Source organism: Neodiprion lecontei, chromosome 4 (genome assembly GCF_021901455.1).
Source record: "Neodiprion lecontei isolate iyNeoLeco1 chromosome 4, iyNeoLeco1.1, whole genome shotgun sequence".
NCBI lineage: Eukaryota > Metazoa > Arthropoda > Insecta > Hymenoptera > Diprionidae > Neodiprion > Neodiprion lecontei.
In genome coordinates, this window is record NC_060263.1 from 27,248,908 (window position 1) to 27,274,762 (window position 25,855).

At 34.1% G+C, this 25,855-nt stretch overlaps 5 protein-coding genes across 15 annotated transcripts; 2 read left to right on the forward strand and 3 right to left on the reverse strand.

Moving 5' to 3' along the window:
• Window positions 1-57: 57 nt before the first annotated feature.
• Window positions 58-5,384, forward strand: LOC107220030 (mannose-1-phosphate guanyltransferase beta). Of its 4 annotated transcripts, none has more exons than XR_006903821.1 (8): window positions 216-534; window positions 1,366-1,567; window positions 1,736-2,129; window positions 2,311-2,472; window positions 2,594-2,825; window positions 2,916-3,096; window positions 3,764-3,971; window positions 4,215-5,384. XR_006903821.1 is itself a non-coding variant. In XM_015658428.2 (6 exons), exons 2-6 carry the CDS (start codon window positions 1,415-1,417, stop codon window positions 3,082-3,084), a joined length of 1,110 nt encoding a protein of 369 aa, XP_015513914.1. In that variant the 5' UTR covers window positions 58-207; window positions 1,366-1,414; the 3' UTR covers window positions 3,085-3,227. The 4 variants fall into 4 exon arrangements, 2 of the variants coding, with proteins under 2 accessions (XP_015513914.1, XP_015513922.1); XR_006903822.1 differs by having other exon boundaries at window positions 3,764-3,942; XM_015658428.2 differs by lacking the exons at window positions 216-534; window positions 3,764-3,971; window positions 4,215-5,384 and adding an exon at window positions 58-207 and having other exon boundaries at window positions 2,916-3,227.
• On the reverse strand, window positions 2,891-7,432 carry LOC107220024 (separin). Of its 5 annotated transcripts, XM_046737060.1 has the most exons (10): window positions 7,071-7,222; window positions 6,765-6,979; window positions 6,363-6,585; window positions 5,947-6,236; window positions 5,732-5,868; window positions 5,442-5,658; window positions 5,034-5,344; window positions 4,675-4,842; window positions 4,200-4,345; window positions 2,891-3,936 (listed from the first exon to the last, which is right to left on the reverse strand). In XM_046737060.1, exons 1-10 carry the CDS (start codon window positions 7,072-7,074, stop codon window positions 3,755-3,757), a joined length of 1,893 nt encoding a protein of 630 aa, XP_046593016.1. In that variant the 5' UTR covers window positions 7,075-7,222; the 3' UTR covers window positions 2,891-3,754. The 5 variants fall into 5 exon arrangements, with proteins under 5 accessions (XP_046593016.1, XP_046593018.1, XP_046593017.1 ...); XM_046737062.1 differs by lacking the exons at window positions 6,765-6,979; window positions 7,071-7,222 and adding an exon at window positions 7,391-7,432; XM_046737061.1 differs by having other exon boundaries at window positions 6,930-7,161.
• Window positions 7,401-10,782, forward strand: LOC107219931 (uncharacterized protein CG4449). The gene is made up of 6 exons (XM_015658302.2): window positions 7,401-7,608; window positions 8,119-8,224; window positions 8,497-8,644; window positions 8,707-8,862; window positions 9,047-9,194; window positions 9,390-10,782. Exons 1-6 carry the CDS (start codon window positions 7,554-7,556, stop codon window positions 9,680-9,682), a joined length of 906 nt encoding a protein of 301 aa, XP_015513788.1. The 5' UTR covers window positions 7,401-7,553; the 3' UTR covers window positions 9,683-10,782.
• On the reverse strand, window positions 10,138-21,541 carry LOC107220014 (endoribonuclease Dcr-1). 4 transcript variants are annotated; one of them, XM_046737056.1, is made up of 23 exons: window positions 21,076-21,540; window positions 20,773-20,888; window positions 20,531-20,690; window positions 19,897-20,189; window positions 19,441-19,803; window positions 19,122-19,282; window positions 18,839-19,047; window positions 18,485-18,668; window positions 18,289-18,404; window positions 17,844-17,995; window positions 17,553-17,694; window positions 17,233-17,463; window positions 16,940-17,119; window positions 16,572-16,785; window positions 16,103-16,284; window positions 15,775-15,953; window positions 15,420-15,673; window positions 14,131-15,230; window positions 13,333-13,905; window positions 12,889-13,120; window positions 12,443-12,663; window positions 12,192-12,357; window positions 10,138-11,900 (listed from the first exon to the last, which is right to left on the reverse strand). In XM_046737056.1, exons 1-23 carry the CDS (start codon window positions 21,133-21,135, stop codon window positions 11,653-11,655), a joined length of 5,736 nt encoding a protein of 1,911 aa, XP_046593012.1. In that variant the 5' UTR covers window positions 21,136-21,540; the 3' UTR covers window positions 10,138-11,652. The 4 variants fall into 4 exon arrangements, with proteins under 4 accessions (XP_046593012.1, XP_046593013.1, XP_015513890.1 ...); XM_046737057.1 differs by having other exon boundaries at window positions 17,268-17,351; window positions 18,226-18,404; XM_015658404.2 differs by having other exon boundaries at window positions 18,226-18,404.
• Window positions 21,542-23,072: 1,531 nt separating this feature from the next.
• Window positions 23,073-25,248, reverse strand: LOC107219907 (coiled-coil domain-containing protein 130 homolog). The gene is made up of 5 exons (XM_015658270.2): window positions 24,912-25,248; window positions 24,431-24,746; window positions 24,062-24,322; window positions 23,786-23,954; window positions 23,073-23,651 (listed from the first exon to the last, which is right to left on the reverse strand). The coding sequence occupies exons 2-5, from the start codon at window positions 24,740-24,742 to the stop codon at window positions 23,389-23,391; spliced, it is 1,005 nt and encodes a 334-aa protein (XP_015513756.1). The 5' UTR covers window positions 24,743-24,746; window positions 24,912-25,248; the 3' UTR covers window positions 23,073-23,388.
• Between the last annotated feature and the right edge of the window lie 607 nt (window positions 25,249-25,855).

The following is a 25,855-nucleotide window of genomic DNA, read 5'->3' on the forward strand; positions in this document are numbered from 1 at the left end:
TACGGCGTCATAATATTCATCCACTAAACAAATATATTAAGATGAGTCGTTGACGTGCGTCGATTGACTTGTTAGACAGAGATTCCAGTTTTTTAACCGTGTGGTTTACACCACGGTTTGCACAGTTGTCATCTGTCAACGATGATAATAATAAAAATATACAGTATAATGCCACGCCAGCGCGCGATTCCGGACTCATCTCTTTAGGTTGGAATAAACAATATTATTTATCTGCCCTATAGGAATAATGATCATATTACAATCGTGCTCGTTTATATCTGCAAAGAAAGCAATACATTCTATAAAACGAATTGAAAACATTGAGTACCCAACTGTGAAAATAAATACATCGAGCCAACGCATAAGTATTGTGACAAGTCACACGTTTGATGTGCCACAGTGGCAATTCACAAAAATGTACCCGATTTTTGTTTGCCCAGTCATACGTGGCAATTCTTATCTGGCATTTAAATAGAGAAGATTACATTGAATCCCCTCTGAGTGTTAATTATTACATATTCGATCTCTGATAAGGTAGGTACAAATGTATCAGAATCCATCGTTTGTTTGTAACGTGCTACTTTTGATAGGAAAATTACCTGAAACGGGGTATTCAAATTACATAATTAATTAAACGAATTCATTGTCTAAAATATCGCCGCAACGTGACGCGTTAACTTGCCACAATACAACATGTACTTATTACCAGATTTTATAGCTTCTGTTGCTAAAAAATTACACTTTCAACAAATAATCCAGATGCCGTTCAAACATTTATACGTTGTACCAAATCTGTGAAAAGAAATTTTATTATAAATTACTTGCGGTCAAGTACTTGCAATATATGTATTCTTTGGGTGCTTCGAAGTACCATCTGTTTGTACCATTTGTCAAAATTTTACAGAGCATTGTGATTAACTCTATTGTATAGTAAAAGTGTTTCACAATAAAATGTACTTTCGATTAGCCTATCCTCAAACAATGCTCAATAACTGGAAATTGGAAAGAATATATTGAATTTTTTAAATCTATTGTAAGAACTTATATCAAAAACTCCTAATTAGAGAGTATTCATTGCCTTTTGGCCAAGTATAAAAATATTCAGTTAAAAATACTGACAATCTTCTATTTTTGATCTAATATTAATATTTGTCATTATGATTATTCGAGCATTGACAGTAATTGTTTATTTAAAATTTTTGATACTATTTCCTTACAGCAAATAAAACAAAGCGTAGAGCACACTTATAAAAAATTCATCAGCTGAATATTTTTTTTTTGTAAAAACTTGAATATCGACTTTGTTAGAAGTGAATAAATGAATAATATTACCGTTAATTGCGATATCATATGTTTCATTTGCAGCAAGCTTGATCGTATATCGTATCCAGAAATTGGACACAGTTACTAAGTTATGCCTGAGAAGAAGAAAAAACTTGACACTATGCGAGCTTTAATTTTGGTCGGTGGTTATGGAACCAGATTACGTCCACTTACGCTAAGTCGGCCCAAACCTCTGGTTGAATTTGCTAACAAACCAATGCTCTTACATCAAATAGAAGCATTGGTAAGTGTCGCTGACTAAATAAAAATTTTTGGTGATATATTTATAGAAATTTGAACTCATAATGCCTTTCATATAAATGTTGGCTTGTCAAAAACCTTATTCACAACCAAAAGTTAATATTACTTTTAAGGCACAGTAAATTAACATTTGATGTATTCTTGAATTTAGGTTGAGGCAGGAGTAACAGAAGTAGTGCTTGCTGTCTCATACAGAGCTGAGCAAATGGAGAAAGAGCTCGGCGAAGAAGCAAAGAAGCTTGGGGTTAATTTGATATTTTCACATGAATCAGAGCCTTTAGGGACTGCCGGTCCTCTTGCGTTGGCTAGAGATGTATTGAGTTCCAGCAACGATCCATTCTTTGTCCTTAACTCTGACATAATATGTGATTTTCCATTCAAAGAGTTGGTTAATTTTCACAGAAATCATGGCAGGGAGGGTACAATTGTTGTTACTAAAGTTGAGGAACCATCTAAGTACGGCGTTGTTGTTTATGGAGAGGGTGGTAGAATTAACAGTTTCATCGAGAAACCCCAGGAATTCGTTTCCAACAAAATTAATGCTGGTAAAGTAGAGATGGTGTGCATTTTTTTAAACTCAGTGTTGCATCTTACTTGAAAAGATATATGTTAGTAAGTTTACCATATATTTGTCAATTGTCATGATTAATAACACTTCAAAATACAGAAGAGGATAACTGAACAAAAAACATTCATATTATCTATTTACGAGAAATATCTTTTCAGGAATGTACATCCTGAATCCAAGTGTGCTGAATCGGATAAAATTGCAGCCTACTAGCATAGAGAAAGAAGTGTTTCCTGGCATGGCTCAAGATGGGGAATTATATGCCATGGAACTTCAGGGTTTTTGGATGGACGTTGGACAGCCCAAAGATTTTCTCACTGGTAAGCATTTCACCTAAAATCTGGTAAGACCATTATAGTCTTCAGTATCTCTGCCAGGTATCACTAGTTTTCTTACCAGAAATATGCAATAGTTTTCTGTGAATAGTTGCATATATTTCAGGTATGTGTATGTACTTGGCATCTCTGAGACAAAAATCGCCGGGAAAGTTGTATTCAGGACCAGGAATAGTAGGTAACGTACTCGTTGACCCTACAGCGAAAATTGGGGAAGGCTGCAGGATTGGTCCAAATGTCACCGTAGGACCAGGAGTGATCCTTGAAGACGGCTGTTGCGTCAAAAAATGTACCTTGCTGAAAGGGGCAACAGTCAAAGAGCATGCTTGGCTTGAAGGGTAAGATCACTAGTAACCTAATAAATAATTGTTTTTTGGGGATGTTTTAAATAAAAACAATTAAATTTAAAATATTTGTTTGTTAAACAGATGCATTGTCGGATGGAGAAGTGTGGTTGGACGATGGGTTCGAATGGAGGGTACAACTGTGTTGGGTGAAGATGTGATAGTTAAAGATGAATTGTACATCAACGGTGGACAGGTCTTACCTCACAAAAGTATAGCCACTTCAGTGCCCGAACCTCAGATTATCATGTGATCTATCTTAAATGTGAAAATTATTTTGTAAATATTATATAGCACTAAAATTATTAACCCAAAATATTCGAATAGTATTTTGACGTATTTGTACCCTTATGCTTTCTACTTTTTGGAAAAGTAAAATATAAAGATTAATTCAAATTTTCTTGGCCTATAAATTACCTTCTTTAATATGTTTAACAGAGAATAACATGTGCATATTTGTAGTAAATCCAACACTTCATGTTAACGATAAACCATTGCATTTTTTACAACATCCGGGCACACTTACTAATTTTAATTCCTGAATGAAAGGATTTCCTGATTATATCTCATATACGTTTTAGCACTTGCAACCATTTTTGTGTTTCATCGGACTCAAAGTTTACAAGTAAAATATTCAGTTATAGCACAGCAAAAATTTCAAATCGATTCGAGATTCAATATTTATATTCACTTTCCAGATCTTTGCTTATGATACAAATGCACTAAATTCAATAGAATAATATTTATGGAAAAGAATGAAAATATAAAAATCTTATAGAGTGATGCCATTTTTGGTATATATATGAACAGCGTTTGATCAATTTAAAACCTTGATCTAATCCATTGAAGATTCGGATTTGGTGTGGTGCAGTAATTTAATTAAATATGTTTTTCAATTAGTTCCACAATTATTAAATTTATATTCACTTTAGTCTTACAGGAAGTCCACGGACCACAACTGCAGCCATTGTCATGTACTGGGAGCATGATCCTCTATACTTAGCTAAAGCCCGCAGCATCTCTGGTTCTACCGATGTTTTGCAAGGTCTTGATTCAGATAGAGACATTGTTGAAATGCCATTTTCCAAATCCATGTTCTTGAATGCTGTTGGTAAATAAAATAATATATATTTATGTCATGTGAGTACATACATCTAATTTTGTTCTTATGTTTCATGTGTGCTTGTGTTCAATTAGACAGGTTGCATAAAGAACGCAATGTACGAAAAGTATTTCAAATTTTATACAACTTATCTTCATAGTTGTGTATCTTTGAAAGATTACATATAAAACCTGCAATGTTTCGAGTGCAATATGCTCTTCGCTTTTGATTTGCAAAGCTGTGTTAAAATGTCATATGTTACGCACCCAATATTCCATTAGACCATTCATTCATCTTGACCTCTGACCAAGGCCGTGGTGCTGGCGAAGGAATCCAATTTCCCATCAAATTTGCTGTCAGTCTATCTACATCACCGTCAGTGACTTCCCACAGCATACCCAATATACAAGGACTACAAGGACATTTTTACAAAATAAATTAGTGAGTTTTACAATTCGAAGAACTGTTACTATTGTATGTATGCTAAGTTTTACAATTCGATACAAGTCCTACAGTAAATAACTAATAATCCTTCGAACAGAATATATTAGGTGAACCCAGGAGTTCTCCAGAGTAATATTTTAGAGCAGACATAATTATTGCATCAGAGTACTTTCTTCAAAACATGCATGTTCGAGAACACTTTAAGCATGTGAATTCACAAATACTAAGTAATAAGGAAAAGAACTGGTCTTCAAAGAAAGAGCATTGTTCAATAATATGTTTAAGCAAAAACAATACCTGCATGCTATAAGATATTGGTTGGAGACTCCAATCGGTGGAAACCTTCCACCTACTGACCACAGCTTTGCACTCCCACAGCCAAATAAGAGAACAATAGCCTTTACTCGTAATTTCTCGATTCTCTCCCCTGATAAGTATTGTATTCCACTTCCATGTCCACTATACCTGCAATGTAATTGGCAGAACATCTTTTACATAATTTCTATGTTCTTAAAATATACTTATAGTAAATCTTATCAAAGTGATGTCCTAATGAGTATGATTATAGTTTTTAATATTCATTCAATGTACTAGATTAAAACGAAACTCTGTACATTGTAGTGAAATCAAAGCTATTAACAACACGTTGTACTAACATTAATATGTCATAGTTGGTTAAAGCACATTCAAAACTCTTTTCATCTGGTTGAATATTATAAGTTCCTGTCCAATGTGGTAACCAGTACTCAATGAACAATTTCATACGTTTCTCAAGCTCGGGTAAATTTCCTGATGGATTGACCATAAAGCTACCATTGTTTTTTCCGATTTTTATGACCTTACAACCATTTTCGATCGTTTCTTCATGTTCTTTGTACAGTGCATATGCCATGTGTAGTGAGGGAAAACGTGTTACTGGATGATTTGTAAGAACATCCATGACTTCGAATGGAATGTGGTCAAGTATCTGTAGAGGGTGATTAAAAATAAATCCTATTATCAAATGATTGCGTCTATTATTGATAATTGTCATATAACAATAATATTCCTTGTACTTTACATACCTCATCTATAATTAAAACCAAAGTTTTTCGCTTGACTGACATCAGTGGAGTGAGGCTGTTCAATTTACCATAGATAGACAATATTATACTATCACAAAGTTTTTCATCGAGTGGCAGAATATATTTAATTGCTAAAGCAATTTCTGTCCTTGTCAGAAAGCAAGCACCCAGTGCTATTTTATGGAGTAGCCACCTAGTACGTTCTGATATACAATTCCTGTAAAGTAGAAGATTGCTAACGCTACTTTAGCGGCACAGAAAATGTTAGTATAATGTATGAAAATTCTTACGATGATTTATTGTCTGTAATAAGCTTGTTGATCATTTCTCGCACATCTTTTACTACACTCAAATCTTCTATAGGATCCGCAATCAAAAGAACTCTCCACTCCCTAAGCCATGTAGATTCTAATTCACAAATTGCCATCTAAAACCAAATGTGATATAAAGGAAGGAAATGTGTGATGGTAAAATTGTTCTACAATGAAAGATACAAGTCGCTTACTTTCATCCTGTTATTTTGTTTATCTCGCATTTTCCAATACAAACGGTGATTAGCATAAGTTGCCTGTAAATCCATCCTATTGCTACTTAAAATATCACGTATCTCTTTGCAAACGTCATAATTTGTGCTTAGTTTGGGCTTTGGAACAGTTATACAAAAGGGATGAATTCCATTTTGTCCCGTAGGTAGTACTGATATGTGAATAGGAACCATACCAATCATTTCAGACGTGTTATAAATTGAACTTTTACTAGATTCATATTGTGCCGTCAGCTGGACCATGTACCACTCTGTAAATGTTGAAAAACATTGCCTTAGCATTAAATATTGACAGAAAAAAAAAATCAATTGTCATTCAGAACGTCATAAATACCAAACATCTGTTGCAAATGATTATTTGAACAACGTAAATTCACCTTCTGGAAATTCTTTTAATCTGTCTGTCACAGTAGATGCACAATCTTTCACTTCTTCATCACTGTTAAATTTTATATAGGCAGGATTAAGTCCAAATGTTTGTGGTTCTTCCAGCAACATTTGTCGCTCCTGAGTTTTATTGTATCGATGCTGTACTTGGAGGTGTAGCAGAACAGCATGAGATTCGATCAAGTGATAAATGGCTTCTACTTCTCTGTCATCCTACAGAATAATAAATAATATAAAAAATACATATCCATCAATTTTTAAGGAGGTAGTTAGCATAGAGTTAAATTTTGACTCATTAAGTTAATATTAATAAAATATAAAATGGGTGTATTAGACTAAATTAACGAGAACAGTATTTTAGTAATAACGCCGGTGAATTACAGTTTCATTACCATCAGACAAGATATAGCAAGCATTTTGTTAAGACTCATATATTCAACGCAACTTGGATGCGATTGCATCCAGGAAATTAATTTTTTAATATTAATTTCCAAATTCTGATCGGTATATACTGGAGATTCGGCTGAACTTTCAAAGTCTGTAAAACTGTCTATAACCTCTTGACATTTTTTATACTTCCGCCAGACTTCGGTATAATTAAAACGACCTGCGGGCATTGTTGTGCGTAAAATAATAACGACTTTTCTAGAATTCACGTTAGAAAATCAATATACATTCAGTTATCAAATGAAATTCACCCATTATACTATATTTTTGAATCACCGCATGCGATGCCGCATGTCAAGTCGTAAAGTTGAAGGTAGCAGCTAAACAGCAGCATGGCAAACAATGACCTGATGCAAACATCATGCATACAAACATAGCTGGAATTTTTTAACCTTGTAATTATGCCGGAAAAATAGGCTTTTTGTAGAATAATCATGTGTTAATATGACAAGAAATGTGAAAATCTTTCGAACTAACATTTTTTTTTTTATAATCAACAATCGGTACCGATGCAACAACACACCTGTGTCCGAGAGAAAGTGGTTCGCGTTATTGCATTGGTAGTACTTACAACCGGTAGTAACCCAACCGCTTTCATCCATGCGTACGCTTGCACAGGCTGTATCGTTGTTACCACCTAAGGTTATTGTGCGTTATTCTCGTTTAAGAATTCAAGTTGAGATCTCGGTTCGGTAAAAAAAGTTAGTTCTAAAGGCTATATAAATAGAAAGCCAATGGATAGTTCTTCGGATGACGACTGTTACATTAATTCTGCGAAAACATTAAAAGGTCCGAAGTATATAAGTGTCTTTCAACTAGCGTAATTGTATTTCAATTCAAGTTAGCTGAGATTTACGTCTTTGTAGTTTCTTTTAACAATTTATCATTTTCCCATGTTTTATATCGATGTGAAAGAATACACACACATTCTACTAATTATAGTAAACTGCCAGTTCGCTATTGAATGCTTATTCTAAAACAAATTGATACGTACAGTGAAGCTAGATGAGTAACAGTTTAAAAATTGAGCAGTTGTGTCATTCTTGTAAATTACCTTTCAGTAACTACACAAACGTATCCCTAATTTTTGTAATTAAACGTAGAATTTTTAGTCGATTAAATTACCCTGGTTTCGTCAAGTTTCAATTACCTCTTCCCATAATACAGTATAGATAATATCTTACATAGCATTCTTCCGTCATTGTTCTATAGCTTACTTGAATCGTAATTTGAATATTGTTACTCCAAATAACAGTAACTTGTCATAAACACTTATATTATTACTTATTTTATCCATAGCATTAAAGAAACAACTGATCGTTAATGGCAGTCCCAGCGATCAAGAAGCATCAGCAGTCCCACAGGATGGGACGCAACCCTATATGCTTGAAGATTGCTTAATTAGGTACAACTTCTATTAGCCATTAATGATGAGTTTTTTTCGTTTCATCATAAAATGTATGGGATCAATTATTTGCCGTAAAGAAATCCGGAAAAAAATTTTGATGTATTTTCAATTTTACCACTTTGTCTATAGTCATTCCATATTTCATGACAAATTTGACATTCAAACAGAAGTTTGAATAACGAAATTTGAGAGATTTTGCTCCAACCTAAAACAATTAATTGAATAGTATATAGCTGTAAATCTCAGACAGGTTTTTTTATAATTTCTAGTGAGGTGCACTTAGCACCTAAAACTAAAAGATCTTCGCGTAGAACTCGTGGTAGAGGTCCCAGAATGAGTCGGAGAATAGCTGATCGCGAACCAGAAGAATCAGAGATCCTTCCACAACTTTTTGCCAAAAAACCACCAGTTCAATCAGTAAGCATATTTTCATATTATTGAACTTTCATCTTACTAACGCGCCTGCCGGATTGTTTCAGATTTCTTTAATAGATTCTGATCCAGAAGACATGATAGTTACAATGAATTCTGATGATGACAAAGATGCAGCAGGTGATGATGCACTTGTAAATTATGAAATGACCATAAAAATCAATTGGCAATCTGCTAGACTCGAGCGTGTACCTCTCAGACGGGTAAAAACACTTCATTACATCCATTACACCATATACATTAGTTTCTGGCGACGTCTTCATTAACTGCAACTGTAAATGTAAATTCTTAGTGTTAACAAATGTAGACAAATTTTTACGTGGCAATGGTGAATATAATACTATGAACTCATCTTTCTTTGCTCAAATGATATTATTCCAATTTCAGTATCAAGAGTTCTCAAAGGTTTTTGAGTACTTCTCTACAATGGTAAACATACCTCAAGAGAGAATATGGTTAGTTTTGCGAAATGAGATCACGATAAAACCAAGTGATACACCAGATTCCTTAGGTCTCACTATTGTAGATATAATTGGTAAGTTGTTTGTAAATTATAATAATAGGCATTAAAATGTATTTAACAACTTATCGATGACTTCAGAATTTCGTAATCGAATTTTTTCGTACAATTCCAGATTGATGCAGATTAAATTAGATTGACGATTCTTCATGTAATTCTAAAAACATAAATTACATTGACTTCAAAAATCATGTAATATTTTTATTTCAGAGGGTGGAATTATTGATGGTAGTACGGAGCATCGTTGTACTGATAAAACCATTGTGGACAAGGATAGTATCAACATTAAAATTCAAACCAAGGATCAAAAGAAAACACTGAATATTTCCATTAAGAAAGGTCAAAAAATTAAGGTACTCATGATGAAATGTGCAGAGCAACTGAACATTCCAGAAGACAAGATCAAATTCCAATTTGACGGTGAGCCAGTACACCCTAATGAAACTGCTGAGAGTTTGGACTTGGAAGGCGGAGAATGCTTCGATATGTATACAATACCGTAAATTTAAACAAAATATTTATTTACATTGGCTAAAATTTCAAAGTAAATATTCTCACAATTTGGTTGTGCAAGTTGGCAGTAATGCTCATTTGACAAGTAAAATAGAGTCCTACAGCAACAGTATATTGCAATTTTAGGATAGTCAACATCAAAAAAAGACTAATTAAAATAAAATTATTTCAGCTTTAATAAAGAGCTGATTGATGAATAATTCATTAATTCTTTTAGTTAGGTGAATAATTTGTAAACAGTGGTTCGACTTTTTAAAACATTCAATTTGTGAGAAGTTTCAAGAAATAAATAATATATTAAACGAAGTACGTACTTGATTTCTGTTATTAGGCTGAATTAGGCAATATATTGAAGGTACATTTGTAGCATAAATGAAAAATGTGAGGTTTGATCTCAAGAAGCTTTCATTTATGCAGTATATAATATAGATTTTTCTGAATTCAACACCGTTGGGTATTTGATCTGGTACACTTATGCAACCCATATACTCATTCAAGTCGGTATTGATCAGTTTCTGATTTAATTTAAAAAATGAATGCAAATCTACTTTGTTAGCAATTTAATTTTGACCAATTGTGCGACGTTATGTGAATGAATGTAATAGATTGAAACTGCACTGTATGTGCAATACGTAGATGATGCTACATACTATGTTAGATTACGTACTCGACGAAAAAAAATTTGCAACATAAAGACATTCGGAACAGTAGAAAGAATTTGTTATTCCGTACTTTCTTTTTTTTCAAGTTTGAAATATGATTTCTGGTTTCTTAGAAACGTGACAAATCTGTGTCAATTAAAATTTTATTTTAAATATACTAATGTCCCTAATTGTAAATTAAAGTTAAATTATAGCCTCTCTGATATTGTACCTGAGATTCTGCTGTGCACTAGATATGTAAATTGATTAAATGTATGTTACCATTACATAGGTAATGTGATTGTATAAAGTTGATGTATTACAACTAACCAGTGAACAATATGGAAATGAAAAACATCGTCACATACATACTTTTTTATTGAATAAGTATATATATAAAAAAATGAATCCAGTATCATCAGATTGTCAATAAATCAAATTACTGAATATTTTCTGTAATAGCATTGTTGAATTGGAAGACATGGAGTTGATCAACCACATTTGTTCATCGAAGTTTAAATGAATTTTTTCAATCTGCAAAATATAATGGCCTGAGAGAATTAATTTAAATATACAAGCATTTCTTGTTTCTGTTGTAGGTTGTGTGTATTTTATTACCAATTTCTGAGAAAATGGTGCGAAGCTCTAACATAGAAGAAAATATCACGCATAAATATGAATGTGTGAACAGAGTCTTTAAGTGTCAACTTATGTTTGAGCTTGACCCTAGATTCGAAAAGCGACTTTGTGCGTTAGTTACTGATAAAATTCAATTTCTTCATTGATCGCTACTTATGTTTGGAATGTATGAGAAATGGGAAGAAGCACATCATTTTATTCCACTTAATGACAATCTAATGTTATCTTAGAGTAATGATTATCTTTCATTCAAATCACATTATTCAACAGATATAACTATCGATAACACAGGAATAGTTGTAAACATACTGGGAATTACGAAAATCAGATGATCTACAGAGTGCGTGAAAGTTCATATATAGATCTTATGGCACTAAATAGAAGTTCAATCCCAATTATGAAATTCTTTGTAAATAATTGAAACTGTAATTTGGCCTCTCAAAACTTAGACTGCATTCAGTATATTCAAGTTATACATTGCTGAAATATATTCAGTTGAATAACAAATCTACCCCTTTCGTGTACGACATTTTGCACACCCCCTATGTAAAGTCTGATATAATAAGATAATTGTCAGATAAACTTTATATCTATATTTACAAAATATTCTAACTTCATCTTAATTAAAAAATAATCATTAAAATTCCCGTTACAAGGTGATATTTTATAAAATTCAATGATCACAGTTTTTCTCTTTGATGTCGTTGCATTTTTTTTAGTTTTTTAAGTGCACATTTTGCAGCTGTACATTTAGCAATGCGATAATTTCTTCCTATTCCTTTGAAAGAACCCTTCCCAAACACATCTACTGTGACTCTTACACGCCGACCATCAGCTAGTTTTTCAGGCTTCCCAAACTTTGCTGTTTCAGGTTCCAACTCTAATAATTCTCGTATTGGAGATTTTGGTACGTTTGTACTGAATTGTTCTGAAAATGAAAAATTACAAAAATTGAATGAGCAAATACAGTAACAGATATATATATCCCCTGGTAACCAAAAATTTTACTTAATTTTTTTTTAAATTTATGTGGTAAGAAGAATCGCCAAATTTCACTTTTTTGAAGGAACTGAATCAACAAGATATCAATATAGCAAAGCTCACTGTTGATAAAACGTTAAGAATTTACTTAGGTTTTACATTTCACTGGGCTAACGATTTTTAAAATAATATAACTCATGACATAGAGATCATTGTCTGGCAAAATATATTTACATACCTATTTCAGACCTCATGATTTTATAATACACCCTCCAAACAGCGTCAAGAGACATACCACTGTCTAAATAAATTGCTCCTGCCAAAGATTCAAAAACATCACCTAAAGCCTTTGGAACTTCAACGTCTTCTGCCTCTTCGCATTCATCTTCAGCAATTAAATAATACTGTCGGAGAAAAGTTAATAGACGTAATTTTTTTATATTTACAACCAACTAATTTTGCAAGATACATTTTATTAATTATACCCACTTCTTCACTGATAGAGTGACCATTTTCTTCTTGTATCCTGACGAATCTGTCAATGACCACATTTAAACCTGGTGATAGATGGCGGAAATATTTATGAAATCCACATCTCACTGCCAGCGAAGCAAATATTGTATTATTTACCAAAGCTGACCTCAAATCTGTTAGAGCACCAGGGGAATGTTGCCTTGTATCCTCATACAAATGTCTTGTTATCAGATAATCTAGTGGCAATCAAATAACGATTTTTAAGAATAATAAAAATTTACTATACTTATGGAAAAGCTGGTGAATGAATAAATAATTACAGCTGTAAATTGAATGCTATTACAAGTTAAACACTTCGATGGTTTCCTTAATAGCAAACGGTTTTAAGCATATGTAATAATTTGCATTTTTCTAACATTCGTATGCTTGATCATAAGGTGATTTACGCACTAAGTTGTTACCTAAAACTGCATCTCCAAGAAATTCTAAGCGTTGGTAACAGTCTGTCAATTTATTTGGCTGATACGATGCATGGGTGAATGCTTGCAATAAGTAACTCGGCTCACGAAATTTGTAGCCCATACTTTCTTCAAGATCGCTATAACCATCCAGCATCAGACTCAACTCCTTTTCAGGATCTGGTACATGCCTCAAAAGTGGGCACTGTGGCTCATCTAAGTTTCCATAGCGTATCTATAGGGGATTATATTACAATTAAATATTTTTGTGTTGATATTAAAAATGATATAAACATGACTTATTAATGTGATTATATCTATTTATATTTCAGGCAATTTTATTTGGTATTATGTTATGATGAGTACATTCAACTTCGTACCAGAACAGTACAATATACCACAAATTAAGGATGATATTTCACATGATAAACATTTTGAACTATTTACTTGTGTCCAGCATGTTTCTCCATTTTCGTTAATTTCCTTAATATAGGACGAACTACCCGGAGGTCTGTCAAGTGGTTCATTTGTGGATATGATAGAAACTTTTTGGAATGGTAAGACATGAATTCCTAGCCAGGCCATGAATAAGAAAGCTCCTCTGGGCCCACACGCTATTAAATATGCTCCTATTAAAGCTTCCACACAGTCAGCGACACTTTTATCTGGTATACTATGCTGTGTAATTAGATTATATGGTATGAAACATCGTAACTTTTCAAAATCGGTAGCAGAATCATTGCTGCTTCGAATCAGTTCAGTTCGCATAATCTCGAGTTTATGCTCCGTTTCTCGAACAAGTTCGGATATTTCATTTCGATTTACAGCTCTGAGAACTGGAATATCTGCTTGGTTCCACAAATTTGACGGCACTCCAGATTCTATTAATGCTTGTTCTATTTCACGTGGTACATAATAGCATGGTGGTAACCAATTATCGTGCGGTTCAAATTTAGTTGCTATCATACTTTCACCCAATACTTTTCGACGCCCTAATCTGTATAAATTTAAATTGCTCACCTGCAATACAGATATGAATCATGAGTTCAACTTGACTATTATGTGGGTACACTGATACTTTATTTTAAACGTCATTACTTTTTTACTGTGCTAAGCTGCAAGTTAAAAATAATAGAGTTTATAAGTCAGAGGTGCAAAATGAAAAGGAAAGAATAAGGTTGATCTATATAAAAAAATATTTCGACAATTCAATTGAGACTGTATAAATTCAAGATATTGACTTACTTGTTTTGATCTCAGGTGACTCAATTTTCCTTCATGTATATTGTCATATGTACAATACAAGTATGTAGTTATTGAATATTTTAGAAAAGAATCTCCAATAGTTTCGAGCCTCTCTAAATTAATACCATCGTTAGCATTTGACATTGTCAACGCTTGAAGAATTAAACTCGGACTTGGTCCAGGGTGACCATTTAGATTCGGTTGATAATCAAAACTAAAAAGAGAATCGTCTCCTTCTTCCAATATCTGAGAGTTGTTTGATTGTTTCTTAATGGGTTGCCTCAGAGGCTGCGTATTAATAACTTCATGTGTAAATCTTTTCGAAACCTGAGAGATGTATTCATAATACTCAGACGGCAGTAAGTCAGTTTTATTTTGTACAGCTGATGAGCGCCTCTTCAAAACGATTTCTTGATCGCTACGAATAAACATTCCATTCGTCAGAATTTCTTCTTTGGTTCGACTAGTTTCAATATTTTGAGCTGTCTCATGTTGTTGAATTAATCCATTCTGAATATCATTGGAACACTGCCAAACATCCTCGTCATAACTTCTTTCCAACTCTAATAAATCCAAAATTCTTTTATTAATTTCATTTTTACGGATTCTATTTTCGTCTTCCACAGCTTCTGCAACATTATCTCCCATAAAAGCAATGCGTAGACCACCACCACCTTCATCACTTTCGTCTGAAAAATCTCCCATTGCTTCACTAGAGGTGTCATCAGTATCGTAAGCATCTAAATCAGAATCACAGGCAGGTGAGCCGTACCTAATATCATTCCAAGAAAAGGTATCTTGTAGCACCGTTAAATTTGGTGAAAAAATATTTTCATTATTCAATTCCACTGCATTTATAGCCATTTCATTAGACCACGTTCCAATTTCCATTTCATTATCTTTATCCACGGAACTGTCATGTTTTGAAGAGATATCTTTCTCAATTTCTTCTGCCACGGACATACTGTCTGTCAATTTAGGTATAACAGATTTCGTAGTTTTAGCATCACTTTTCATTTCAATCAATTTACTACTGTCCTTTGATTTATTCAAGACTTCCGATAGACTCCAACCAAAGTCTAATGGCAACCATTCAAAGTCTACAAATAATATACGGCAATATTTATTCAAACGCTTCAATTGGTAATATCCCTCTGGTTTAGAAACATTTTTTTTATGTTACATCCATGTGACGGCATTCAAAGAAGTCAATTTGCATGTTCTACCACTTGGTCGAGTACAGATTAGGATTTATGTGAATATAAGTTCACATTTGTATACCGAATTACCTGGATCTAAATGTTGCTGCCCCAAATTTATCATTTTTGCTACCTGGCATCGTATTTGATTAGCAAGAAGAAGTGCGTTGATTCTATAAAGTATGCATGGCAGACAAACCGCTTGTCTCCATAATGAGGCAGGAAATGGGTGAATAGCACAAAGCTCTGCTACCAATATTTGTTTTTGTTCCAAATTTTCTCTCTTTGCCTTCTTGGTTTCCTCACTACTAGTTGGTAATGCAACACCTTTACGATTGATGTATCTGGAAAGTGAATGAAATAAACGAGTTCAGTAATTTCTGTTCAATGTAAAATATAAAGTTCAATTGAACCGGAAAATGCGATTGATATTAAGTTACTTTACCTTGGTGTGAGAAAATTGAGCCTAGCTGAAGTATGATCTACATCAAGTAGCGGTTGATTCAGATTCTGAATCTGTATGTTATATTTTTTCAAATAATACTCCTCAAATGTACTGTAGTCAGCCCCAGGAAAAGAAGATTTTGGGTTCAAGTTGGCACAAATTTCCGCTACATAAAAGTACTAAAACAAGTTACGATAAGAACAGATTCCTACTCTGTGATTTATGTGGAGAAAATCATTACGTTTACATTATTGAAAAATTATTTCACAAAAAACATTAACACAGATTTATTGTTCATAATGTTTAAAATATGTTCAAATTTATTTACTTGTGGCTGATCCTTATTTCTATACCATGGCATAATAACAGCATCATGATATTTAGCTGCATCAAATTTGAATTGATTGCGATCTCCTTCCGACACTTCATTTGGTATTGCATTCCTGTTCTCATATATACGTTCTAAGAACTCCCAATCCACATTAACATCCGGGCCATTTTCTGTGATAACTGAAATTCATTATAAGTCCGCAATATAGTGAAAAGCTAAATGATAAATGATCAGTGTGGACTATACATACGAAAGAACGATTAAATTTACCTGTAACAATTAGATAAAGATTCAAAAGCAATCTGACATTATACAATCCATTTCTGAAGAGATGGCCAAGTTGGAATGCACCAATGCAAAAGCTTATCATATATGCCATGAATGTGTCAGGGGATTGCAAAAAGTACTCCTATTGAATTAAATAACTTCCTAGGTGACATTCATATATTCCAAATTTTGTACTTACCCGTTTTTACAGGAACAATGAAGTATGAATTTTCTGAAGCATTCGGATCAAATAGCATCAGATATTTTTGAAGCCTTAGAACATTTGTGAACGTGTACTTGAGGAAGGCTGCTACTCGTTCAATTTGATCAGCATTCAATGTAACCGTCTCCTTACTTAATTCAAGTTTTACATGAACCTCTCCCGATCTCGTGTATATTGGGAATGGACATAGCTAAAGTTAAAAGTTTATTTGAAAAATGCGATTCGTAAATAAATGTTGATGCTTCACTGAATAATCTGAATTTAGTCACTGTTTTAGTTAGTCATTGTTTTAAAATTAAGGGACAGAATTTCAGTTCGTTTTTTATATCAAAATTGTAAGTCACCTTTGGTATTTTTTTTAGAGTTAGAATGCCAAATCCTATAGCTGACTCTTCAGGAGGATATATTCGACGACCTCTTGTGTTTTGTTCCTCAGGTAAAGGGCAAGTGAGTACCATACTAATATGATATAAAAACGATTTCATCATCAGTACAGGCCTGCAATCTGTTAACACTTCGGCAGTCTGAAATATAAAAGTAGATTTTTATACAACGAAGATACTGAATTGGACTGATATCACAGGCGAATACAGGTTTTGTCAGCAATAATACTTTTTCAATACAAAGCATAGTCCACCTTTTTGTAATAGTATTGTCTTCTTTTAGTGGTACCTGGGCGCGCTTCAGAAAACTCAGCTTTTGTTTCATCTGGTAGTGGAGGGGCTTCAGCATCTTCTGGGTTTGCTTTAAAATTTTCTTTACCAATTGGCAACAAATAATCATCAATTTCATTAGCTCTATGAAGATCTATGCAGAGTTGAAGTGCAGCCAAGCGACGAGCCATTGCGCTATTCGGCATTGGATATGACTACGAAGTATAAGTCAAGCTTTATGCACGGATTTCATTTATTGTAAAGGTATTTCAACATGGGAAATTTTATATATCTTGACACTCACCGTTACTGTGTATTTCACAGGCGAGTTTATTGGCAAACGTATGGAACAAACATACATGGTTTTATTGTCAATAATTGTTGGTTCAATTATCCATTCTGGTGTTAATCGAGTGAATGTATCACTAGGCAGCTTGGCACAATACCTGTAACATGTATCATTTTTTAATGAAATTTATCCAAAATACCCAAAATGAAAGAAACAGGAATATTTGTATGATTTATATGACTTGTTTGAAGTATTGATGACTTTAAAATATATAATAATGCTGCAATTGATTATTTGATACAGTACCTGTTTACCAAAGATATTGCAGAATTAAAAGTAACACTAGGTGAACCCTCAATACTCAATGGTTTGTACTGAGGTAACAAATCACCATATTTATCCGCCAATAATTCTTCTTCTTCCGAAGGTTCCTTATTGGCGCACTTTGATAATAAAGTCTGGAAATAAGTGGAAATTTTGAAAAATTATGTTGATTATAGTAAAGTAATGTTAAAATGAGTCTGCATGTGCAGTGCTTGCTCTTACTTGTTCTATTGCAAATCTGGTGAATTTGGAATTTGATATACTCCACAAAATATTTGATTGTTTAACATGCAAGAAACTGGATATAGTTCAATTGTAAATCTAAGTTAGATAATTTTCCAATTATGAACTGACTGGATTTTACCTGTTCAATATAGTGATATTCAGCTAACTTTTGTATACACTCATTGGATATTTTTTCACTCACGAAAAGCACATGAAGGGCATCTGTTGCCCGAGCTCGGCCTTTGCACTGCACGTAAGACTGATAGCTCTTAGGGAAATCATACCTCATCACAAAATTGCATTTTGGTATATCTATTCCTGGAAAATTTATAGTTCAAAATGCACATTGCTTTTTAAAAAACTTTAGAAACTGGCCATTTACTTACAACAATACATACCCTCCTCCAATATCGATGTAGCAATTAATAAATTACATTCGTGTATTCGGAAGCTTTTTAAAACCTCCTCTTGTTTCCGATGTTGAACCTCCATGTCATGAGCAGAGCTTGTTCCCTCAGGATTCTTTTCAATTGTATAAAGTGGGGAGAGAAATTGTAAATCTTTGTCATACTTACAAGCGTCCTGGAGAAAAATAATCAACTCTTTGTAATTATATTTAGTTTATGACAAGTATTTGTATACCCAAATCTCACAAAAATGTAATATTAGGTTTGGAATGTTAGAATAACTTTTGTTGTGTCTTCTTTGTTTTTATGTAAAGAGTAAAGATATTAAAAGCAACAAAAACTTACATTCAATAGATAAAATAATATTTTTGCTGTAAATCCTTTATCCACAAAAATAACTCCGCACAACAGATCTGGATCAATTTGAGTACGTGGATACCGTGATTTTGGAGGTCTTTTAATACCAGTTCGTAGCTTTTTGACATTTCCAATGTATTTTGATTGTTGGAGGCCATCTTTTCCAGTATCAATGTCTTTCTTGCAGGCAGATACACCTTAATTAACAATGCATAAGGATATGGTTAATTATGAAACCACTGTTTCAACAGTGTCAAATGTTTCAACGTACTGTGTCCATTGCTCAGTTTGTTGTCTGGGATAGTCAATTCTTTTTTGCTGGATGGGGCATAACACTTGAGTATATGCAATAGTCGATGAACACATGGAGTGGAGAATTTGTATAATTTTTCTCTTTCGCTCAAATTTTCAAATTCACTTTCACAAATAGCTCTAGAAACCAAACAAACCATAATGTCTCGGTTTTTGTATTATATCAATTATAACCAAATGTATAAATTAGAATTGAGGGTAGAAGTGAAGAATCTACAGTGGCAAATCTGTTGGAGGAGTTTGACTACTCAATACTTGATATTTCATGAAACACATACCTTATTTTAATAAACAAGGAAACCACAACGTTGAATAATAAGTAGTGTCGCTCATAAGGGGTTTTTACTTTCAGCTTTTCTGCTTGAATTAGCAAAGCTAGAGCAGCGTGATTGGCGCACCAAGCCCCGAATGTTTGAAGTACGTACAAAAAGTCTTCTATCATTGAGCAAGGTTCCTGTTTAGGATCAGGAATCTTCTGTATGTCCTCGAGGAACTCATCGTTGTAAATTTCAGTGGGATCATAGCGATGATCACACAAAAAGTTCATAGCATGCATAGCACAGTTCTCCAGAGTCTGGTTTAATTCTTCATATTCGCCACATTTGTATTCTACAATGTACTCTTTTGGTTTTGGACTATATCTGAATCAAAATTGAATACATTCTTATTTTACACAAAACATAGTAATTGAGTGAACAAAGTGAAACAAACACAATAAGTAAGAAGATACAAACCTTAATACTGATACAATATCACTGGCTGTTTCAATTCTACAATGAAAGGTTTTTTCCAAAAGTTCAACTTCTGCTTCCAGTCGTCCTGGCTGACGAGTTAGATTAAAAACTGGTGCAGCAAAACCAATTAGTCGAGGACCGTTAGAGACATTAAATTTTTGTAAAACAAACTTTAGCTTTTCATCATTGACTGCTTTGTGGCATTGGTCTACAATTGCCAAATTTATTTGACTTGGATAAATTTTATTCTGATTCAACAGATCTGCACAAACATGTGATGTAGTAACAATCACCTTTAACAAATAAAATAAATCTGTATCAACAAATATGAACACAAATGATACAGACTTTATGTAGATTTAAATAACTTGTAAGATTTTCGTAAAAATGAGACATACATCAATCATGCTGTTGTTTTACATCACAATATTGGACGTTGATAAAATAGACTGCTATATAACACTTGTATATTTGATAATTGTGCGCTACTTTTTTGAGGAAGATTTGAACAAAGATCGAGTCTCTTAAAATAAAGACTTGTATTTTGAAAATCATACAGATATTACAGAATTACCATATTGAATAACTGGTTGAAAATTGAAATAAAATTTATATCGTTGATAACATATATCACCTGACTTTCAGCGAATTTTCTATCGAACTCTGGCCATGTCTCAGAATCACAGATAAGTACGCGTAGATCTGTTAATTGTTGTATATATACAGCTTTGGTTAAACATCGATCTGTATCTCTTAGAATGTATACTGAGCGCTTGCCTCCTTCTGACGGAGATCTGTGAACAGATGGAACTCAAGTTATCCAAAGATTTGAAGATGAAAAAACAACAATTGTAAAGAGAAACGACATAGCTTTACCTTCTGTTGTTAGTCGCCAACTCTTGAATTAGTTTGATAACAATAAATATTTGTTCAGAATTTTTTCCTAGACAAACTATTATGTTGCTCTCTAAAGCTGCGTAGAGGAGCTCCACCTAGCATAAAAAATTTTCACAAGGCACTAATTACTTCGATTTGTACAACTTGTTGAAATAAATAATGGAATTCAAAATGTAATTTGAAAAATGTAATTTAAAAAATGTAATTTGAGTAATGATAAACGAACTTTGGAAATTAGTTATCACTACATGTATGTTTTAGAATTATGTCTTATTTACTCACTTGATATTCTCTAGGAGAGAAAGACTTAGTATGAACTTGATCATTTAATGGAAATGCCATGGAGATTGTAGTAATGAAATGTTTTTATATCGTTGAACGTATAAAACCCAATTACGGGTTGTTTGATTTATCAAAAAACTAGCAAAACGTCAATAATAACGTAAATCAAGGTGAAACCTTATCGAAATGTGCACTCTAGACGAATAACAGTGTTGTACGGCTATTTTTATACGAAAAGATTTGACCAAATTTTAGGTTATTCTGCTTGTCAAATAATCGGCGGCACACAGATCTGTCTTCGCGATGTGAACCATAATTAATACATAGATTGGAACTCTCTAAAAACATTTGTTTATTTGCTCTAAAGAGCTGGTAGTAACCAGCATCTGGTATTGACAATCGGAACTGATATTTAAAGAGGCTGTGTACTCCAATAAATTGGTACGTATGTATACAATCAAATAAAAAAGTACATACAATCGGTAACTCTTCGAATAGTAGGCATATCATGAGCCTGAAAGGTGCGTTTACATTGGAGCTTCAATGTAGACGCACCTTAAAGCCTCACGGGGGCGCCATGCTCGATTTCGACGTGACGTATAGGTATATGTCAATGCAAAAAAGGGCTCACAGCCCGTTCTACCTATATGCGTTTTTGAACAGACACACACCAATTCATTTTCATTCGATGCAGAAATAAAGAAATTCCATGCATTGTAGAAATCTTTGTTTAGAATGGCGTATAGAATGGGGCTGTTGAAACCCTTGTTTACATTTGAGATGCGTGGACTTCGATATTTAGAGGTATATATGTCAACGTCGAAATCGAGCAAGGCACCCCCTTAGAATACGAAAAAAATTGCTAAAAATGGTAAGCACGACGTGACGCGAGTAGCAATAAAAAATTGTCAAGATTTGAACAAATGACAGATTATATGTACAAAAGAACGCATAATAGCACATCCCCGGTTTTTCTGCGTTGCTGGCTCGCATTCAGTATATATATATATTTCACTGTTCCATTCTAGACTAAAGAAGCGAGACATTGAAATCACATTAATTATATTATTTATAAATATGTTGCATACAAATAATAATAAGCTGTAAAACCCTCGCTCGTTAAAGCTCGCTCGGGGTCGGATGCCTAGTGCAGCTGGTTTTTATTCTTGTGCGCTCGCTTACTCGTTGTTAGTGTTTTACCAGATGATACGAAATTAATGAGATACCTCAGGCCCTCACTGCTCACTGCACAGTGCAGGAACTACGAAGCACTGGTCCTGGAGGTCGAAATTCACTAGGTAGCGAACCTGGAGCGCAGGCACCATAGAAAATTACTCGTAACGGTCAAAAGTCAACAGGTCAAGGACCTGGACAGCCAGAACTACGGAGTGCTTGTCTCTGAAGTCCAGTTTCTCCAGGTAGAGGACTTTGAGCGCAGAAACTACGGAGCGCGAGTCCTGGAGGTCGAGATCCACCAGGTGGAGGACCTGGACAGCCATAACTACAGAAAATTAGTCCTGAAGGTCAAAAGTCACCAGGTCAAGGACCTGGATCGCCAGTCCTATTGAGTGCTTGTTCCTGAAGTAGAGTTTCAACAGGTAGCGGACCTGGAGCGCAGAAACTACGGAGCGCTTGTCTGGGAAGTCGAGTTCCACCAGGTAGCGGACCTGGAGCGTAGAAACTACGGAGCGCTTGTTCCGGAACTCGAGTTGCACCAGGAAGCGGACCCTGAGCGCAGGATCCAGGAGGTGGAGAACCCGGTACTCGAAATTTGCGGAGCCCGATTCTCATCCGTCCGCTCTACTGCGCGGTTGTTTTCAGAATGATGAATTCGGTTAGCTGATTTTCGTCGTCGACGATTACTATAGATCGATGACGTCAGAGAAAAAAATTTCGGTGACGTCACTTTCTGAACATCCGAACATCCAAATTCTGGTTTTGAACTTTAATACTATGTATGATGTATAAATATGTTGCATACAAATATAATACCTATGTACATACGTATATATATATATTTACAGTTTATTTTACATAGTTAATACATGGTCGCTTGAGTAAGATCTTTATACCTATTGTCCCATAGATATTTAATTATTTCGACAAATCCTTCTTAGAAGCAGTTTCGTTAGATCATCAATAAATTACTGACGGGAAATTGTCAGAGTGAAATAAAATATATCTTCACTTATTGCAAAGAACTACATAATTGAATTATTTGCGATTTGCGGATTGTGTCAAGTACTTTTGGTCATAAGGTAATTCATTTCTAAAGCAAGCTCTGTTCGTGTTATTATTCACCATCAAATATATTCATGAACGTTCCGATCCACTATCTGAACTTGAGAAATCATAATGGACTAAGGGCAGGTTTTGTTGACGAGTAGATGTAGACTTTCTATCAGACTCTGAAGAAGATTCGTTACCAAATAGTTGTTGGTCTTGTTTTTGTTTCATACGTTTCACTTCAATTCCTATTGATTCACGCGATAGCTTTGTCTTTGAATGATTTGGTATCTCAATCTTTTTTTTGAGTCTTAATTTTTTTGGTAGTGATTTTATGGGATTAGTTGAAACTAGAAAAATAAAAATTAGTTAGGAACAGCCTTATAACTTTAGGATACAACTTGAAACTACTTATGCCAATACTGAGCTATGTGAAAAAGGGCTTTAAATGAAGATCTCTTATAATGATTTGTGAACAACATACCTCGTTTAGAACTGCTAGCACTACTACTAGTGATACTACTACCAGACGTAATAGCACGTGCTAGTTTTATGTCATCTTCATGCTCTGTTACCAATTTAATATTTAAGCTAGATTTGTCCAAGAGCTTTTTATCCAACACTTGTGTATTTAGAAGTTCTTTTTTCGTTGCCTAAAACATAATTCAATCAAGTGGAGAGTTGTGTGATATAGCTTAACATAATACGTAGGACTAAACTTGAATAAAGTTTATATTTACTTCTCAGTATTGCAACTTACTCTTAATTTAGCTCTAAGTATGCAGTTAGAACTGTAATCATCTTCCCAAGTTGGTTTTTTCATTTGGATCAGTTTGGCAAGAGCTGGGTCACGGTTCTTAGAGGTTTTGACATCTTCTGTTTGATGTTCTACTTTGAACATAGCATCGTCATATAATCTGTGCGAGACTTCTTTAGTTTCTGGCACAGTCTGTTCATTTGCTATTGGATCCCAGCGATTTTCTTGTCTCCGAGCTCCACTGACTATGACATAATCTAGATTCTAGATTATTTAAAAATAATGCACAATTATAAGTGAGTTCTTGAGGCTATACTTTAAATTGACAATGAAAGACAATGAAATTGCTAAAATTAAAAACATTTTACATACTCCTGGGTCGGTTTTTATTTCAAAATGATTATCACAAAGATGACATTTCATTCGAAACTGATACAGGGGAGTGCTGTAGTACATCCCAACTTTCTTTTTCTCAGCATTGTATCGAACACCCATGCCAATGTGATTTCCACAGCCCTCGCACCAGATGTTATAGGGCATTTCAAATCGAATAATCAAGATACCCATGTGTAATTTACGAGCTCGTTCTCGTAACGCATGTGTACCAAGGAATTTGTTGAGACCCCCGACCTTAGGATCATAGTCGGGGGGGTAGTAGTGATTAGTTCCTTTGCGTTCACCCATTTCTCTGCATCAAAATAAATACATGTATATGTTCACATTGCAAATTATACAAAAAAATATTCAAGTACGTCAATCATGTAACATGTAAGAATGATAACTTTGTTTAAAAAATTACAAAAATTTATGTGCATCATGTAGTTCAGTCAAAATGATTGATATTGTTAGCTACCTGTTTTAGGGTTTTGATTACGCAATAAATGAATTCAATCTCGCTTCACCATATCATTGTAGCAATATGTAGTAGTAGCCACTATTATCGATTAGATATTTAAAAATATAGGTTATGGTAAACCTGAAGCCATAAATTATACATAAGCGTCGACTGCGCTTTTGTGCTTTCTTCGTGCTACAACAATGTTGCAGCATACGTCACGCCACATGTAGAGAAATCACAGGAAGTGTAAAAATCACGATGTAAGAATTAAGAAGTAATCCCACTACCCTATAATCCCCGTGTAAAGCTCTCTGATTATTTTACTAAAGTACCCTGGCTCTCCGCCAGGTATCTCATGTAATGAAAAGGCAGAATGTAAATAATGGCATCGTTTTGCCGAATGCTTTGCAAGTGTATGCGTAAGAATAACTAATTATGAAAACGCATTTTTGCTGTATCATTATTTCGTCTCTCGATTGCTCAATAATAAGTTGTCCTGTTTTTTTCAATATGTAGCCCGTCTCGTACATTCTGAGCCTAACCTTTCGAGACTACTTTACACAGAAGTGTAAGGGCTAGGCATGTAAACCATATTTAATCTTGTTAACTGACAATGAGTTGTTCAAACCCATTCACGATCTCTTGCTGTTTCGGGTTTGATTATCCAACACTGATCTCTGTATACATATAGTAGAGATCAGTGCTCTTCGATAGATTTCTTCAATAGATTCCCTCCCATTTGTTCACCATTCTTTTGCGAAACCTGTTCGAAATCTAAATGATCGGTATGTTTAGGCTGTTTTTTAACCGTCCGGGAGTCGCCCTACAAGGTAGGAAGCCTCGTGACGGTCGACGATGAGAAAATCCTCAGTAACCCGGTTCACGTTAATTGGCCTTCCATTTCCCCGCGAAATCCTTCCCTTGCTAATTCTACGCGTTTTCCCTCGTCACCGTTCGTA

What these genes read in the sequence shown, in the direction of transcription:
- LOC107220030 (XM_015658428.2), top strand. Translation starts at nt 1,415, where the DNA reads ATGCCTGAGAAGAAGAAAAAACTTGACACTATGCGAGCTTTAATTTTG. An exon ending in TACATCAAATAGAAGCATTG is followed by an intron (nt 1,568 to 1,735) that starts GTAAGTGTCGCT and finishes TCTTGAATTTAG; the next exon opens with GTTGAGGCAGGAGTAACAGA. An exon ending in TTCCAACAAAATTAATGCTG is followed by an intron (nt 2,130 to 2,310) that starts GTAAAGTAGAGA and finishes ATATCTTTTCAG; the next exon opens with GAATGTACATCCTGAATCCA.
- LOC107220014 (XM_015658404.2), bottom strand. Translation starts at nt 21,135, where the DNA reads ATGGCATTTCCATTAAATGATCAAGTTCATACTAAGTCTTTCTCTCCT. An exon ending in TCTCTCCTAGAGAATATCAA is followed by an intron (nt 20,889 to 21,075) that starts GTGAGTAAATAA and finishes TTTTTATGCTAG; the next exon opens with GTGGAGCTCCTCTACGCAGC. An exon ending in CTCAATTTTCTCACACCAAG is followed by an intron (nt 15,674 to 15,774) that starts GTAAAGTAACTT and finishes TTCACTTTCCAG; the next exon opens with ATACATCAATCGTAAAGGTG.
- LOC107220024 (XM_015658416.2), bottom strand. Translation starts at nt 6,989, where the DNA reads ATGCCCGCAGGTCGTTTTAATTATACCGAAGTCTGGCGGAAGTATAAA. An exon ending in AACAAAATAACAGGATGAAA is followed by an intron (nt 5,869 to 5,946) that starts GTAAGCGACTTG and finishes ATTTGGTTTTAG; the next exon opens with ATGGCAATTTGTGAATTAGA. An exon ending in CAATATCTTATAGCATGCAG is followed by an intron (nt 4,346 to 4,674) that starts GTATTGTTTTTG and finishes ATGTCCTTGTAG; the next exon opens with TCCTTGTATATTGGGTATGC.
- LOC107219907 (XM_015658270.2), bottom strand. Translation starts at nt 24,742, where the DNA reads ATGGGTGAACGCAAAGGAACTAATCACTACTACCCCCCCGACTATGAT. An exon ending in AAATAAAAACCGACCCAGGA is followed by an intron (nt 24,323 to 24,430) that starts GTATGTAAAATG and finishes TAAATAATCTAG; the next exon opens with AATCTAGATTATGTCATAGT. An exon ending in TACTTAGAGCTAAATTAAGA is followed by an intron (nt 23,955 to 24,061) that starts GTAAGTTGCAAT and finishes ATTATGTTTTAG; the next exon opens with GCAACGAAAAAAGAACTTCT.
- LOC107219931 (XM_015658302.2), top strand. Translation starts at nt 7,554, where the DNA reads ATGGATAGTTCTTCGGATGACGACTGTTACATTAATTCTGCGAAAACA. An exon ending in AAAAACCACCAGTTCAATCA is followed by an intron (nt 8,645 to 8,706) that starts GTAAGCATATTT and finishes GGATTGTTTCAG; the next exon opens with ATTTCTTTAATAGATTCTGA. An exon ending in CACTATTGTAGATATAATTG is followed by an intron (nt 9,195 to 9,389) that starts GTAAGTTGTTTG and finishes TTTTTATTTCAG; the next exon opens with AGGGTGGAATTATTGATGGT.